The sequence below is a fragment of the Tiliqua scincoides genome, chromosome 2 (assembly GCF_035046505.1).
Source record: "Tiliqua scincoides isolate rTilSci1 chromosome 2, rTilSci1.hap2, whole genome shotgun sequence".
Taxonomy (NCBI): Eukaryota; Metazoa; Chordata; class Lepidosauria; order Squamata; family Scincidae; genus Tiliqua; species Tiliqua scincoides.
Window position 1 is genome coordinate 53,901,533 of NC_089822.1, and position 15,077 is coordinate 53,916,609.

The window sequence follows — 15,077 nt, forward strand, 5'->3', positions numbered from 1 at the left end:
GCTTTGTTTAAAGAGCCCATATGAAAGAAGAAGCAGGCAAGGGCACACAGGTTGGGGGGGGAGGGTATGGCAATATAGAGGGTGGCACTATTGGGCGACTTCAGGTGCCCAATAACTAGTCCTTGGTTCACACTCTGAATACTGAATTTAAAAAAAAAACACAACCAAAATGTATTATTCATTACATTTATAGCCAAGTTCATGTGCTTTTAGGTTATGCGTTGCCAATGAGGTCCCTGAAAAAATAATTCATTTGGTGATCTTTGGATATTGCATATGCAAAAATGATCAACAGAAGACTGTTACATTATTTCCATTTGTCATTTTATCCTGTGGTTTCTTTTGTTAAAGTACTCTAAAATGTTTTAAATTCTGTGTACTACTTAGTAATTTATTTTTCATGTTATATTTATATATTTCTCTTTTTCAGGATAAAAAATACACAAAAAAATAGTAAAACAGGGAAAAAAAAAGACACAAAAAAATTACCAGACCATCAGGAATCATTGCAGATGTGCTCACATGTCACACAATTGCTTTGTGTTATCGTTTCTGGTAGCCTTATCGCAAAGACCTCCGTTGCTTCTGTAGGAACAAGGACAACCAAAAATCAACTACAAAGACAACTGCATCCAAACAGTATCCAAATCCAGAGAGTCTGTTGATGGAACATTGTAGCCTTCATGGAAACAGCTCTAATGAAAAAGACTCTGAGCAAACATCTTAAAATTGTAGCAAATGTTGGAAAAGCCCCTGCGAATATTTCAACCATTCCAACCTCAAAACAGGCTGTGACATCCAGCGCGGAGGATCTTCCCACACTTTTGCTGGAAACTGTAGGTTTGAATTCTCCCAGTAAAATAAATTCTGGGAAAAAGAGGCCAGGAACTGTAATACTATCAAAACGGTCAAGCTCTGGAGGCATGGCGCAGGATCAGTGGGACCGGCCAGTCATTCCACCCAGAAGACCTGGATTCAAGGTGTGCTATATCTGTGGCAGAGAATTTGGATCCCAGTCTCTTCCTATCCATGAGCCAAAATGTCTGGAGAAGTGGCACATTGAAAATGACAAGTTACCTAAGTCTCTCAGAAGACCAGAGCCTATGAAACCCCAGGCCTTTCCTGGAGGATCCTATAATATCAAGGCTGAAAATGCTGCTGCTGCTCAGCTGCTGCCCTGTGAACATTGCGGTCGCACTTTCCTTCCAGACCGTCTCCTTGTACACCAAAGGAGTTGTAAACCAAGCGGTTCAGCTCCTGCAAACTGCAACCCCCCAAAATCCTTTAGATCCTCAGGTCCTGGGCCATCAGCTATACCAGACAAGGTAAACTAGGGTGCATTTTGGCAAGATGCACAACTGGTTCCATGTACAAATTCTAGGATGACATTCTCCTACCATTGAAGTGAATAGTAAATCATTTACTATTGACATAATTCATTCCAGAGACTAGAAATGAGTGAGTAGCTGAATCTTAAACAAGCTTCAGTTTTGTATTCCAATTCTGTAGATAAGTTTCAGTTTCACGTTCTAATTCTATAGATAAGTTATATGAGGAGAGATATGTGCTACAGGAAAACTTTACATTTTGTAGTTTAAAATAAGACAAACATCATAAGATTGTTTTTTTCAGTTATGGTGGAAATTTCATTAACACAAACCTAGTGTTAATATGGACCATATTAGGGATGGGAGTTTTTTAACTGAACAATGTGTAAGTTGAAGACCAGCAACTCAAAAAGCAACACAAATACAAGCAAACAGATGTCCCAGATTTTCCATTGCAATTCATGTGGGAACGAAAATTAAATGAAAACACTGGGATTGCAATGACACATAATTTGGACCCCTGCAATCCATTCCATGTGTACATTCGTGGGTTCAATGAATGTGTAGCAGAGTGGGACAGATGTTCATAGTGCTTTTTCTGCTACAGAGTCTTCAAGGAATTCTTCTCCTTACCTTTCTCTTTAATTAAGATTTATGGGGACTCGGGGGAGAAAACATACTTCTCAATCAATCTATGAGGAGGTAAAAAGCTATGAGGATCTGCTGGACTGTAAACTCAATGAATTCATCCCCTTAGACCAGGGGTGCTCAAAGTTTTTGGCAGGAGGGCCACAACATCTCTCTGACACTGTGTGGGGGACCAGAAAAAAAATTAATTTACATTTCAAATTTGAATAAATTTACATAAATGAATATATTAGAGAGGGAAAATGAATGAATGAATTCAATCCAGTTTATGATCCCTTTCACCCTAATAAGGGGGAATCTTCATGCCAGTTTATGATCCCATTCACCCTAACAAGGACGGGGATCTTCATGCCAGTTTATGATCCCATTCACCCTAACATGTGCTGCGGGCTGGGTGGGATCTCTCTCTCTCTCTCTCTCTCTCTCTCTCTCTCTCTCTCTCTCTCTCTCTCTCTCTCTTGCACTCCCCTGGCTCAGGTTGCGGGAGGGGAGAGGAGCCAAGCCCAGCCGAGTGGAGCCCAGCCCAGCCCACTCTCTCTTGCACTCCACACCTGCACTGTTTGCAATCATAGTATTCAGGACTATGTCCCTTCCCTTTTGCCCATATGAAGGATCACGTTCTGTGAGTTCAAATGAACATAGTCATTGCTCTAGTAAGGAAGTAGCAATTGCAATGAGCTATACCTATCCTAAGATACCTTGGGATGCTCCCCTGTAGGACAATGGTAGTTTGGGATGGACTTCAAGTTGCTCACCTCTGTGAGGAAAGTGTGACATGGAAAGCTCTGGACACCATTGGGTGAGATTGGGCAGCCAGGGGGCTAATGCTGGGTTTCCAGCTCTTGAATAACAAGACAAAAGTGATGGAAAAGCATAACTTCTAGAATAGTGTTTCCCAAATGGTGGGTCACAACCCACCAGATTGACGGGTCATGAAACTGAAATTAACAAGCTGATAGCTGACAAGGAAAATATACTGAGCCCTATGAAAAGTCCAGCTGAGCCACATGTGGCATTTACTCTCAAGCAGGTGAATGTGCCTCAGTCCACTTTGAAGGGCAGGCCAAGAGGAACACTACACAACCCAAATGGTCCCTATTGGATGAATGCATGTCCAAAAAACACTCAAGAAGGAAGTCCTCCCTCTCTAAGATGACAAGGACAAATGTATTGAGCTCTGTGGAAAGTGAAACTGAGCCACATGTGCACATTTAGAACCCAGTCCTAGACAATGTTGCGAACGTTTGCGAGCCCTCAGTGCCGACCCAGAGCTAATCCAGCACCAGTTTGGGAACCTCTGCTATAGAACTGTTACTAAGAACATCTGTAACGCCTGGCCTTGGGAACTCATAAAGTGTTCTAAAAATTTTTTAAGGGGGTTCATGGAGATGAGATTTCTTGTAATCAAACACCTGCTGATTGGGCAAAGAGGCACCTTTTAAAGTGGGGCTCTTCATATATTTAGCAAGGGGAGAGCTACTGTCCTTCTTCATCCAGGCATGGCATCTTTTTCAGTGGCTATTGCTTGTGGCTCTTCTGCATCTCTTTTAGACTGTAAGCCCTTTGGGGACAGGGAACCATTTACTGACTATTTTGTTTTGTAAACAGCTTTGTGAACTACTTTTGCTGGAAAGCTGTATATAAATATTCCTTACAAAAAGCTGTTTTACTCTCACTCTAGCAGTGCATAACTCCCAGAGCAAAAACAAAGAATCTACCCCATTGTAGTTTTGTACTATTCTTGATTTTTTGCTCTCACTAGAAGATCGCTCCTGATCTCTAGAGCAAGCCAGTTTGTCTATTGTACGTTTGTAAGGCCAAAATTGTTGTAATCCATTCAGTAATGGAATACATGGGCTCATTTAGTTTAACAAAACCTCATTGTATCTTAAACAAACAACTAACCTAATTAACTTTGGCCGTGCAAGTGAGTTTTCATATCACTCTTGCTGAATCTGGTTTTGGACTGCATTATGGCATGGGAAATATGTTACATAATTCATAGACTGAATTCTCAAGATGTAGTTCCATCATGTAAAGAAAGGGGGCACTGTTCTTCAAGAGGAAATAATCTTTTTTCTACTTCCTCTATAGATTATTTCATGCTTTTAAATGTCCTTTTCAATGCTCTCCTTGTCAATATGTGGTACAAATTTGAGTCTGAAATTCTATCCATTTCTGCCATCTGCTGTTTTTTAACTATTGTATGTCTTCTTAGAAAATAAAAAATATATTTGTCGCCATTCCATCTTTCTTCTTTCCTGGCACATTCTGCACTGAACAAAAGTCTAAATCTTCCTATGTTGTATTCTTAGATGTTGAATTGATGGACTCATAGTTTCCTGCTGAAAATGAAATAACTATTTGAATCTTAGAATTTATAGTTAAAATTCCAGCATTATTTCATTGTAAAACCAATTTGTGAGCTTTTTTGGTTGAAAAACAGTATATAAATACTGTTAATAATACTAACCACAATAATAATAACCACAATAACCACAATAACCACAATAACCACAATAATAATAATAATAATAATAATAATAATAATAATAATAATAATAATAATAATAATAATAATAATAAGCAGCCTAACCTAGGTCCTTGGGAAGGACTCGATAGGTCGGCATATCCAAAATCCAGTCAAAATCATGACTGTGCAAAAATAGATGATGATGAAGATGATAGACCATAAGAAACTTAACTTTGATATAGATTCTACCAAATGAGTCTACAATAAAACCCTAATTTTGAGAAAATGATTGACATGGTTGAAGTGATGGGCAGAGTGATTGTCCTCTTGAGTTTAAAATAAAGGTGGGAAAATTGATGTGCAAAACATAAAGGTCAGTTTTTAAAAAAGATAAAACCTTTTATCAAATCATGATTGGATGCATATGTTAAGATTAAGGTCAAAAGACACATTGTTAGGGTTATTGTGCGATTACTTTTTTATTTATTTATTTGTTTGTTCTGAAGGCGTCCTGACCCAGAATGGGACCACCTCATGGGAAGAGGGACATTAACTCTTTGCCCACTACCTGACTTTAATTCAGATTGGAGCCACTGGTAGCTGTATCAGTATTGATAGAACTACTTTTCCTTGGCACATCTGATCGTGATGAGTGCCCTGATGGTATATTCCTAATCAGTTAAAACCAGAACAAGGAAGAGTCTAGAATTAGTCCAATAAGTAGTAATCCAGGTTGGAAAATCCCACACAGTGCATCTCCCCAAATTGTTTCAGAATAGTTATTCCACTTAATATGGCATGTTTATTAAGGGACTTGAAGATGGGAAATATTAAAGACTATGAGTGATTTTAACATATAAAGAATGTGAGAGAGAGAGAATTCCAGGGAAAAAAGCTGGGGAAATAAATTGTTTGAAGGTGCTGTCATGGGAAAACAGGAGAAGATTTAAGATATTGATGCTAATGTTTAAGAAACGACCTCTTGTTTGAGCAGTGTGCTATCTATATTCCACACATATATACTTGCATGCAAGTGGAATAGAGAGCGCAATTAGGAAAAATTACAAGTTTCACTAGAGTAAGTCAGTGTATAAATCTTTTGAATACCTAAAAGCTGGCTTTATCTAGGGAGCATCATGGTTAGAGATGGTATTAGAGTGAGAATCCAATGGATTGATGAGAAGAGACTACTTTCTTTGAGGGTCGTCAGAGAAAGAATAGTAAAGATTGCACTGCAGGAGCTCCAAAAACGACAGCAATTCTCATTTTATTTTTAATATTGTCACTTTTCTATTTGGCAAAAGTCTCAAAGTGACAAACTATATTAACAGCTCAATCCTACCTAACACCCTGCAGCAGTGTAAACATGACATCCACTGTATCCCAGGGAGGAGTTTCAGCATGCTGAAGCCTCTTCAGGGAAGAGAACAGCTGTTCCTTTCCTCGGAGTAAGCCCCCATTGCCACCACGCATCCAGTTGGACCTGTGCCACTGACATCAATCCCGCAAGTCCACATTGTCTGGGGAAGGCAGATCAGTCCCAGGAAAATACCCCAGTTTGGGGGAGGATCATGGGCAGTTTTTGGATGGAAAACAGGCTGGACTGGGGAGACGATCTTGGTTGCAGTGGTGAATGCCAAGATCCTATCCCCCTTCCCAACCCAGATCCACCCCCAGGAGTCTTCTCAGACTTACACCAGCAAAAGAGCTAGCGTAGGTTCAAGGAGACCCACTGAAGTCAGAAAACCTACAGGGAGTTAAATAAAAAGATTTTTTACCTCTCTTGGGCCATCTGGTCCCCCCACATAGAATATAGCGCACACTCCATCACTGGTGCTGCATATTCTGGGTTAGAATAGGATTATGCTGTTAGTCTGGACATGAGTTTCAATCTGATCTCAGTTCTTATAATGTCTAGGCACCACTTTCCATTTTAAATGTGGAAGAGGTCGCATAGATCAGTAAAAAAATTCTTACTTTCCCATATATACTGTAAGTTCCAGGTTCAATCCTTGGCGTCTTCAGGTAAAGGTTAAGTGTCCCTGTCATCAAGGCTGGGTGAAATGCTTACCAGATCTTAAAGGGTTCCTTCTAGTCTAAGTGAAGAGCAATAGGATACTTGGATCAATGTTCTCATCAAAATGTAGGGTTGCTTCCTTTAGCACTGATTCACTGTATATTCAAGACCAGTTTCTTCTCGTGATAAGTCTCTGTTTATCAGTGCTATTGGAAATCTGTAGAGATATTCTGGAGATATGCTATCTGGTTTTCTGCTTCTGTATTTATAGAACTTCTGAAAAATTTTAAATTTTTAAATACTTTTAGAATTAGCCAACCCAGAAGAAATATGTGCATTTTTGAGAGCAAAGCCATGCATTTTCACCCAGGAATTAGGGCACTATTCCAGTTTTTTTCAGGCATAAAAATGCTTATAAGGTGTTTTGAACCTGCTCCCCCACCCCTTCTTTGCCAGCTGGATTATTTTCAACAAAACAACTCCAAAAATTTCAATTATTCTGGAAACAATTATCTTTTAATTGCACTTGTTGTTTACAGCCTGCAGTGATAAGGCGGCCCCCAACCGTTATTTGTTACATTTGTGGGCGTGAGTATGGAACCAAATCCATAAGCATCCATGAACCGCAGTGTCTGAAAAAATGGCATATTGAAAATGATCAACTGCCAAAACACTTACGAAGACCTGAACCAAAGAAGCCAGAGATCAGATCTATAGGGGGTAAGTTACAAGCTAAAGAGAACGGTATTGAGATAGACATGAAGAGAGAGACAAGGTAAAATCCATTAAAATGTTTTATGTAATTTTTACTTGGGTTAATCAAAAGATAGTATTTAGTTTGCTAGCCCAATCCTGAGCTCCCGTGGCACGCGGCTGCAGTGGCACCGAAAACGACTGCCGCCACATCCTGCACACCAACAGAAGCCATGGGCAGCACCTTGGGAGAAAGGGATTTTCGGCCCCTTCCCTCGGGTAAGGGAAGTAGCACTGCAATGGGGCTACTCAACTCACCACCAAGCAAAAGGTCACCACAAAAATTGTGGTGAAGTAAGAGCATCCGTGTCAGGCGCTGAGTACACAAATGCTCTGGAACACCCACACAAATGCTCTGGGACCCACCTCCCTCCCTCCCTGCTCCATCCCTTCCCCCGGCACGCCTCCCATCCACCCGCCCTCTCCCCGCCTCCCACCTTCCCATCACGCCTCCTCCCTATCCTCTTCCCGCCTCCCCCACTTTCCTCTCCACGACTTGGCGGTCCGTGTGACCGCTGAGCGGCGAAGGCAGGCACCTGCCTGGCGCTAGCCCAGTTCTGGCCAGCGCTGGGCTAGCATGGGTGCCCGCCCAGCAGTAAGCCTTATAGCACGCTTGTGACACTGCGCACCAGCAGTAAACCGGCGCGTCGAGCCCAGGATTGGCTCTTATTCTGCAAAATCAATGAAGGTTTTTATTGTTGAAGAGAGTCTCATTGTGGTTAGATGCATACCCTCCTAAGTATACAAAAAAGTGGACAATTTTATCCTCAGAATATGTGACACATTGTCTTGCAGTACTGCACTGGCAAGAAGAGGGTGATAGCATCACCTCTGGAGTATAAGCAGTGACTATGCAATAACTTATCATCCACTTTCACCCATTCTCTCTGGCAAGAGCCAAACTACATGTTACACTGGAACCGCATGTAACATTAGGCCAGTGGTTCCCACACTTTTTCAAGAGGTGGCTCCCTTGACCTACTGGAGCATTGGCTGTGGCTCTTCATTAGGGCTACAATCCTATATATTGTACAGGGTGGCAGGTTTTTTTACAGGAATTCTGTGGCTCCCCTGACTGGTGTCCATGGCTCCCTGGTGAGCCACAGATCACAGTTTGGGAGCAACTGCATTCACCTGATGACCTCTTCTCTGTTCCAGCATGGGATTTTTAACAGTGGGGAAGAGGCAGGGGGAGGGTATGCTTGAAGTTCCCCTACCAGCTGCTTTTCCTCTGAAATGCCCCTCCCCCAAATATTTTTAACCGTGTTCTGGTAAATTCAGCAGCTTTCTGCACCACTTTTAGCTTGCAAGCCTTTACAGGTCCAGAATTACAAACTCCCATCTTGAGGAAATGCAGTTGTGAGAAAGTTTTGGGGGAAAGAGGCTGGCAGGAGGAAGGGTTAAGCACCCCATTCCTCCCCTACCTCTACTGCAAAACACACCCTCTGAAGCATGCTATGCAATTTAAAAAGGGCTATCAGGATAGCATGGTTTCAATGCGATATGTAGTTATACCCTGAGCGTTCCAAAATACACAGAACACACATTCATTTCCTGAAACTGAGAAGAATACTTGCCTCAGCCAAAAAAAGGAAATACTATTTGGTTGTTCAGCTAGTGAAAAGTAATATTAGGCACAGGCACATTTAAGATATGTAAGGATTATTGTTCTTGTGTGAAGCACTGGATATGAGTCATGTTACCACTCTATGGGTCCTTATGGAAAGATCTGTATTTTTGCCTGTTACACAAACAATGGACTTTTTTAAAAGTCCTTTAAAAAAGATTTGGGCTTAGAACTCAAAATGTATGTATTACATTCAAGTGACTGCCTAACACACCATTCCTTTCTGGCAAATTGTTTCAAATTGTTTTGAATCAAGCTATATGGTTTTCTCACCATGCAGGATTATGAGGTGTAGATGCCTCTGGTATGAGTTTACACAGTTGTTAAACAACCTTAGCTCAATGTTGCTCTGTGAAAGGGGAAAAAAACGGTTTTAAAGTCCATTTTCAGCAAAAGAAACAGCAAGGTTTTTGATACCCATTATTCTTGTTGAAATGCATTCCAGCTGCCTCCGCCTCTCAGCTTCACTGTAGATAAAGCTCCAGCCGAAATAGCCGCAGGAAAATATGAAAACGAACAAACGGAGTTCTGCTGATTTTGCCTTTTGGGGCTTTGAATTAACCCCACTTTCAGTCGCACTGAACGCATTCTTTGTTTTTTTCTAAACTAAATGGGAACAGAACGGGATCTTTTACCCCAAGAAAGCAGAAGGTGGGGAACACACTGAAGTACAGAACACTGTGTGCTTCTCCTCTCATCTCTTTGGTCAGACAACATTGGCTCATTAAGCCCAGAATTTGTGAGAAGGCCAAGTGGTGAATCTGGCTGATATAGAAGTATAGGCAAATGTGTTAATAATTAGTCAAGAATGTGTAAAATAACACATGGCAAAATGTTTTCTCCATACATACAAGATGATTCAGTTTGTAGTTAACTTTATTTGACCCCTGAGACAATAAGCCAAGTTCCAATGGGTTTTCCTCCCCCCATCACCCTCCCATATGCCGTATGATTTAGTTAAAACTGAAATGCTCAGTCAACAGGTATTTCCTGAAAATATTTTCCATAGAAAGCTGAATACGGTTCTCCAGAATGAAAACTGATCTTTTCTCTCTCTCTTTTTTTAATTTTCCAGCCAAAGGTTACTATGATCTTGATGCTTTAAATGAGGCTGCATTTGCCAGCGTCCAGAGCCAGCTAGTTCCGTGCGATATTTGTGGTCGCACCTTCCTGCCAGACAGACTGATTGTCCACCAGCGGTCATGTAAACCAAAGATACCCAAATAAAATGCTCCTCCTATCCTGCCAAGGTTTAAAGAACAACATCCCACAGCAACGTACAGGATAGAGATTTCAGCACTAAGCTATCAAGTTTGAATAGAATCAAATTCTAAACATGTCCTTTATAAAGTTAACTGTATATTAATTATGTAAGCAAAATACAGAAAATGTAGCTTCTGGCAGCAGTGGTACTGACCATGCAGACCATAAGGAAGAGGTAAATTATTCAAGCTTCTCCACCAAACAGCAGCCTACAGAACAGACTGGGGCCTTCCAGTTGCATAGTGAGTACCATTGTTTCATGACACCACTCTCCCTTGTAATATGTTTATGCTATTTCAGGTCCTTCCCTCCCCTCCAATAGTAAATCATGTGAAATTCATCTTATTTTATCCACTCATTCTTACTGATGAAGTTTCTGCTAAAAGGCTCTGTCTAGATAAAATTTTAAAAAAGAAAGAAAAGGACAATGAGAGCTTCAGTAGCATACTTCAAAAGTGGGCTTTCTGTGTGTTTAGAAGAATTTGGGCCCAATCCTACCCAACATTCCAGCTTTGATGCAGCCACAATGCAACCCTGAGGTAAGGGAAAAAACATTCCCTTGCCTTGTGGAGGCCTCCGTGACTGCCCCCCAAATGCAGATGCAGTGCATGCCCCATTGGCACATCAGGGTATCAGTGCTGGAAAGTCAGATAGGATTGGGTCCCAAATCTCAGAACAGATTAAACGTGCAGTGGTTTTACAGTGGTCCATTCAAGTCATCAACCCTGTGTCCACGAACTGGAGGAGTTAAACAATGGTAAGCTTTCACCCCAAATTCTGCTCCTAGTGATTTCTAAGAGTCAGCATAAGTTTTGCAAGAACAAGTTGTGCCAGACTAATCTCATCTCCTTGAGAGAATGACTATTCCAGCTTTTTGGAATACAATGGATAAGGTGTACCTATGCTTTGGCAAAGCATTTGACAGATTCTCCCATGACATAATGGTGCATAAAATAGTAAAATGTGGGCTAGATGATAGTTAGGTGGGTTCAAAGCTGGTTGAACAAATTCTATTAAGGTTGAACAAATGGTTGAACAAAGGGGGAGGGAGGGAGGCATTCCTGGGCAGGGGAGGGTGGGCGATGGGCGGCCCTGGGGGCGGGTGGGCGGGGAGCAGGAGGTGGGGCTGGGATCCGGCAGTTATGCTGGATCCCAACCCCCATTCCCAGGTAGAATGGAACGGCTTCAAGTCACTCTGCTCTCCTCGGACTAGTGCCACCTCCAGACCCCTTACTTTTGGCTGAGCTGCTTCTGGCCACAATCCTGCACTGGATACAGCACAAGCCTCCTGGCTTGCCTGTTCCAGTGCAGGTTAGGATTGCGCCCTAAAGGGCTTTATATTATAACCCAGCATTTCCCAACATTCATCCTTGGCCATACCACTTTGCATGCTCCACCTATTGGAAGTACCACTGGAATAAACTGGTGATACTCAGCCCAATCCTGACCTGCCTGGGGCGCGCAGCTGCAGTGGTGCTAAGAGGACTTCTGTCCCCTTCTCCCACGTAAGTGAAGCAGCCCCATAATGGGGCTACTCACTTTACTACCAAGTGGCGCCGAGCCCCACACGAACATCTTGGATGTTCCGCAGGACCCACCTCCCTCCCTCCCCTGGCACACCTTCCGCCCACCCTTTCTCCGCCTCCTGCCTCCCCATCATGCCTCCTCCCCATCCTCTCTCTGCCCTCTGCCTCCCTCCCCCCTCCCCGGAATGCCTCCTCCCCACCCGCTTACCGGGCCGCGGCTTGGTGGTCCGTGAGCCACCAAGCAACGGAGGATGGGCGCCTGCTCGGCACTAGCCCAGCTAGCAACAGTGCGCTCTGGCTTTTTGCGAAGCCAAGCTCAGGATTGGTCTCAATGGCATCACTGGTTACTTCCAGGTTGGGAGGCCAGATGTGACACGATAAATACCAGTAAGGTTCAGGGTGGATGGGAGGGTTTTTTTTTTGAGCATGTGAAAAGCATGCTTTGGAACTCTGCCTGCCAAGCCAAGCCTCTTAGTGCTGTTTGTTACGTCGTGTCGCTGGTCTCGCTGCCAGGCAACAGGTGTCCGGGCATCCTGTGCGTACCACCAGACACCACTTCAAGTATCACTGGTGGTATCATACCACTGGTTGAGAAACACAGTATTAACCTGGAGAGAAGTATCAAGTGGGTGTGCTTGTCTGGGGGTCCTGTGTGTACCACCAGACACCACCTCAAATATCACTGGTGGTACCATACCACTGGTTGAGAAACACAGTATTAACCTTGAGAGAAGTATCAAGTGGGTGTGCTACAGAGCTCTGTGTTGGGCTCTGTGTTGGGCTCTGTAATGTTCAACATTTTTATAAATGACCTGAGTGAGAGCTAGAGGGGAAGCTTATCAAATTTATAGATGACATGATCCTGGGGGGACTGACACTCTGGTAGACCTAATCAGGATTCAAAATGATATTGACAGCTTCAGTCATTGAGCCCATACCAAGATGAAGGTCAATGGAAACAAAAGTAAAGTCCTGCACGTACATACAAAAAAGTTAGAGAAGGAACCTATCAGCCTTTGGGGGAGGCCTGAAATAGAGGTTGGTGACTGAACTAAACAACTGCACAACTAGAATTTAAAATGTATCATCTCAGTAACAAGACAAAGATGAGGGGCTGAGGTTGCCTATGACCACCCAGTGAATTGGTTGCCAAGATGACATTGAAACCTTCTGGCTCCTAGTCCTGTTTTTCAGAAACTGCAGCTACAGGAGGTGGTTAAATTGTATAAGACTTTAGACTGCAACTGTGGGGTCACAAGATTGATGAAATGGTTCTCTGTAGGAAAAAAAGATTCATGCACATAAGAATACCTGCATGTCAGGCCCGTGGGGACGCTTAGGCAGAACTTTTCCCTACAGATAACATTACAGCTCCCTGGGCTCAGTCCCTGGTGTGGCCCGTGGTCTTGTTGTCACAGGCCCATTCCCTTGTGAGGTGCCTTTAGCTAGAGCCCCAGGAACCCCGTTCCCCACTTCTAGGTCTCTCTAACGTAGCTCCCAGGGATGCCATGCCAACGGAGGTGGCAGGCCCAGAGTCTTAACAGGAAAGGGGTGCCACCCATTCTCACAAAACCCAGGAAGGTTTAAACCCCAGCCCTGGCCAGTGATAAGGCTGAGAGAGCAGGATGCAGTGCTGGGGGCTCTGGCTAAGCCTGAAAGAAGCTGGAGTCCCAAGGAGGCTGCTCTACAGAGGAGAAAGAAGAGAGGAGGAAGAATCAAGTACTACCCAAACCCCTCTCTTCTTTTTTGTGCACTGAGGCACTGGGGATAGGTCCCCATTGGCAACCCCCTATGTCTCTGGATCAAAGAGACCCAACCTCATTCATTCAGCAGGAGATCTCTCAGGTGGGTCAGGAGCAAGTTACAGAGTCATGATGACTCATGACCTTTCAGTGGTGCTGTGAGTAGAGAAACTCCACCCTTCTCTCTCCTTCTGCCCTGGGGTGGGGGCAGGCACTTGACTGTGGGGCAAGTCCCTACACCAGCATATAATTTCTCTACTGGAGAATGGAGAAGTACAACCCAAATACAGGTTTACCACCTCCTCTGTTGTTTGGGAAAATTAAGCCACAGCTAATGCTCTATCACAGGTTGCCCTGAGGAAATGGAAAGTGCTGAGGGGAGAAGCAGGGATGGACACTCTCTCATGCGTGTTTGCACTAGGCCTGAAAGCAGTTTGATCACTATGCTACAGTATACGTATCTTTTGTCCACGTTTCTTTTACATATGTTATATGTTTCTTTAAAAGGTTATATGTTTATTACACTGCACTACAGTCTATGTTTCTTTTGTCCGTGCAAATCTAGCTTCTATGGTATGTGGCAAACTGTATTTGCCAAAGTGCACCTTACAAGCTTGCCAGTACAAAATGAGAATCTATATTCTCATTTCTCATTTGCTGGAAAATGCTGTTGCCACAAATTCACACTGGCCCGTGGACCAGCCACATCAGAATACTAAGGAATTAAGGCTTGTGGTGCTGCATTCCATATGTCTGGAATCTTACTACCTTCAAAAATAAAACACTTCATTTTGAAGAAAGCTTGTTTCTAATCTATAGTTATTGTTCTAGCCTCAATACACATTAGGGTATATGTTTATTGGGTCTGCTAATCTTATATAACATAAGAACATAAGAACAGCCCCACTGGATCAGGCCATAGGCCCATCTAGTCCAGCTTCCTGTATCTCACAGCGGCCCACCAAATGCCCCAGGGAGCACACCAGATAACAAGAGACCTCATCCTGGTGCCCTCCCCTACATCTGGCATTCTGACTTAACCCATTTCTAAAATGAGGAGGTTGCGCATACACATCATGGCTTGTACCCCATAATGGATTTTTCCTCCAGAAACTCGTCCAATCCCCTTTTAAAGGCATCTAGGCTAGACGCCAGCACCACATCCTGTGGCAAGGAGTTCCACAGACCGACCACACGCTGAGTAAAGAAATATTTTCTTTTGTCTGTCCTAACCCACCCAACACTCAATTTTAGTGGATGTCCCCTCGTTCTGGTATTATGTGAGAGTGTAAAGAGCATCTTCCTATCCACTCTGTCCATCCCCTGCATAATTTTGTATGTCTCAATCATGTCCCCCCTCAGGTGTCTCTTTTCTAGGCTGAAGAGGCCCAAACGCCGTAGCCTTTCCTCATAAGGAAGGTGCCCCAGCCCCGTAATCATCTTAGTCGCTCTCTTTTGCACCTTTTCCATTTCCACTATGTCTTTTTTGAGATGCGGTGACCAGAACTGGACATAGTACTCCAGGTGTGGCCTTACCATCGATTTGTACAACGGCATTATAATACTAGCCGTTTTGTTCTCAATACCCTTCCTAATGATCCCAAGCATAGAATTGGCCTTCTTCACTGCCGCTGCACATTGGGTCAACACTTTCATCGACCTGTCCACCACCACCCCAAGATCTCTCTCCTGATCTGTCA

General features: G+C 43.3%; 1 protein-coding gene across 1 annotated transcript; it reads left to right on the top strand.

Annotated features, from left to right (window-relative positions):
• Positions 1-683: 683 nt before the first annotated feature.
• ZNF475 (zinc finger protein 475) lies at positions 684-10,073 on the top strand. Its single transcript, XM_066612562.1, has 3 exons — positions 684-1,325; positions 7,006-7,186; positions 9,922-10,073. The coding sequence occupies exons 1-3, from the start codon at positions 684-686 to the stop codon at positions 10,071-10,073; spliced, it is 975 nt and encodes a 324-aa protein (XP_066468659.1).
• The last annotated feature ends 5,004 nt before the right edge of the window (positions 10,074-15,077 follow it).

What these genes read in the sequence shown, in the direction of transcription:
- ZNF475 (XM_066612562.1), top strand. Translation starts at nt 684, where the DNA reads ATGGAAACAGCTCTAATGAAAAAGACTCTGAGCAAACATCTTAAAATT. An exon ending in CATCAGCTATACCAGACAAG is followed by an intron (nt 1,326 to 7,005) that starts GTAAACTAGGGT and finishes TGTTGTTTACAG; the next exon opens with CCTGCAGTGATAAGGCGGCC. An exon ending in AGAGATCAGATCTATAGGGG is followed by an intron (nt 7,187 to 9,921) that starts GTAAGTTACAAG and finishes TTAATTTTCCAG; the next exon opens with CCAAAGGTTACTATGATCTT.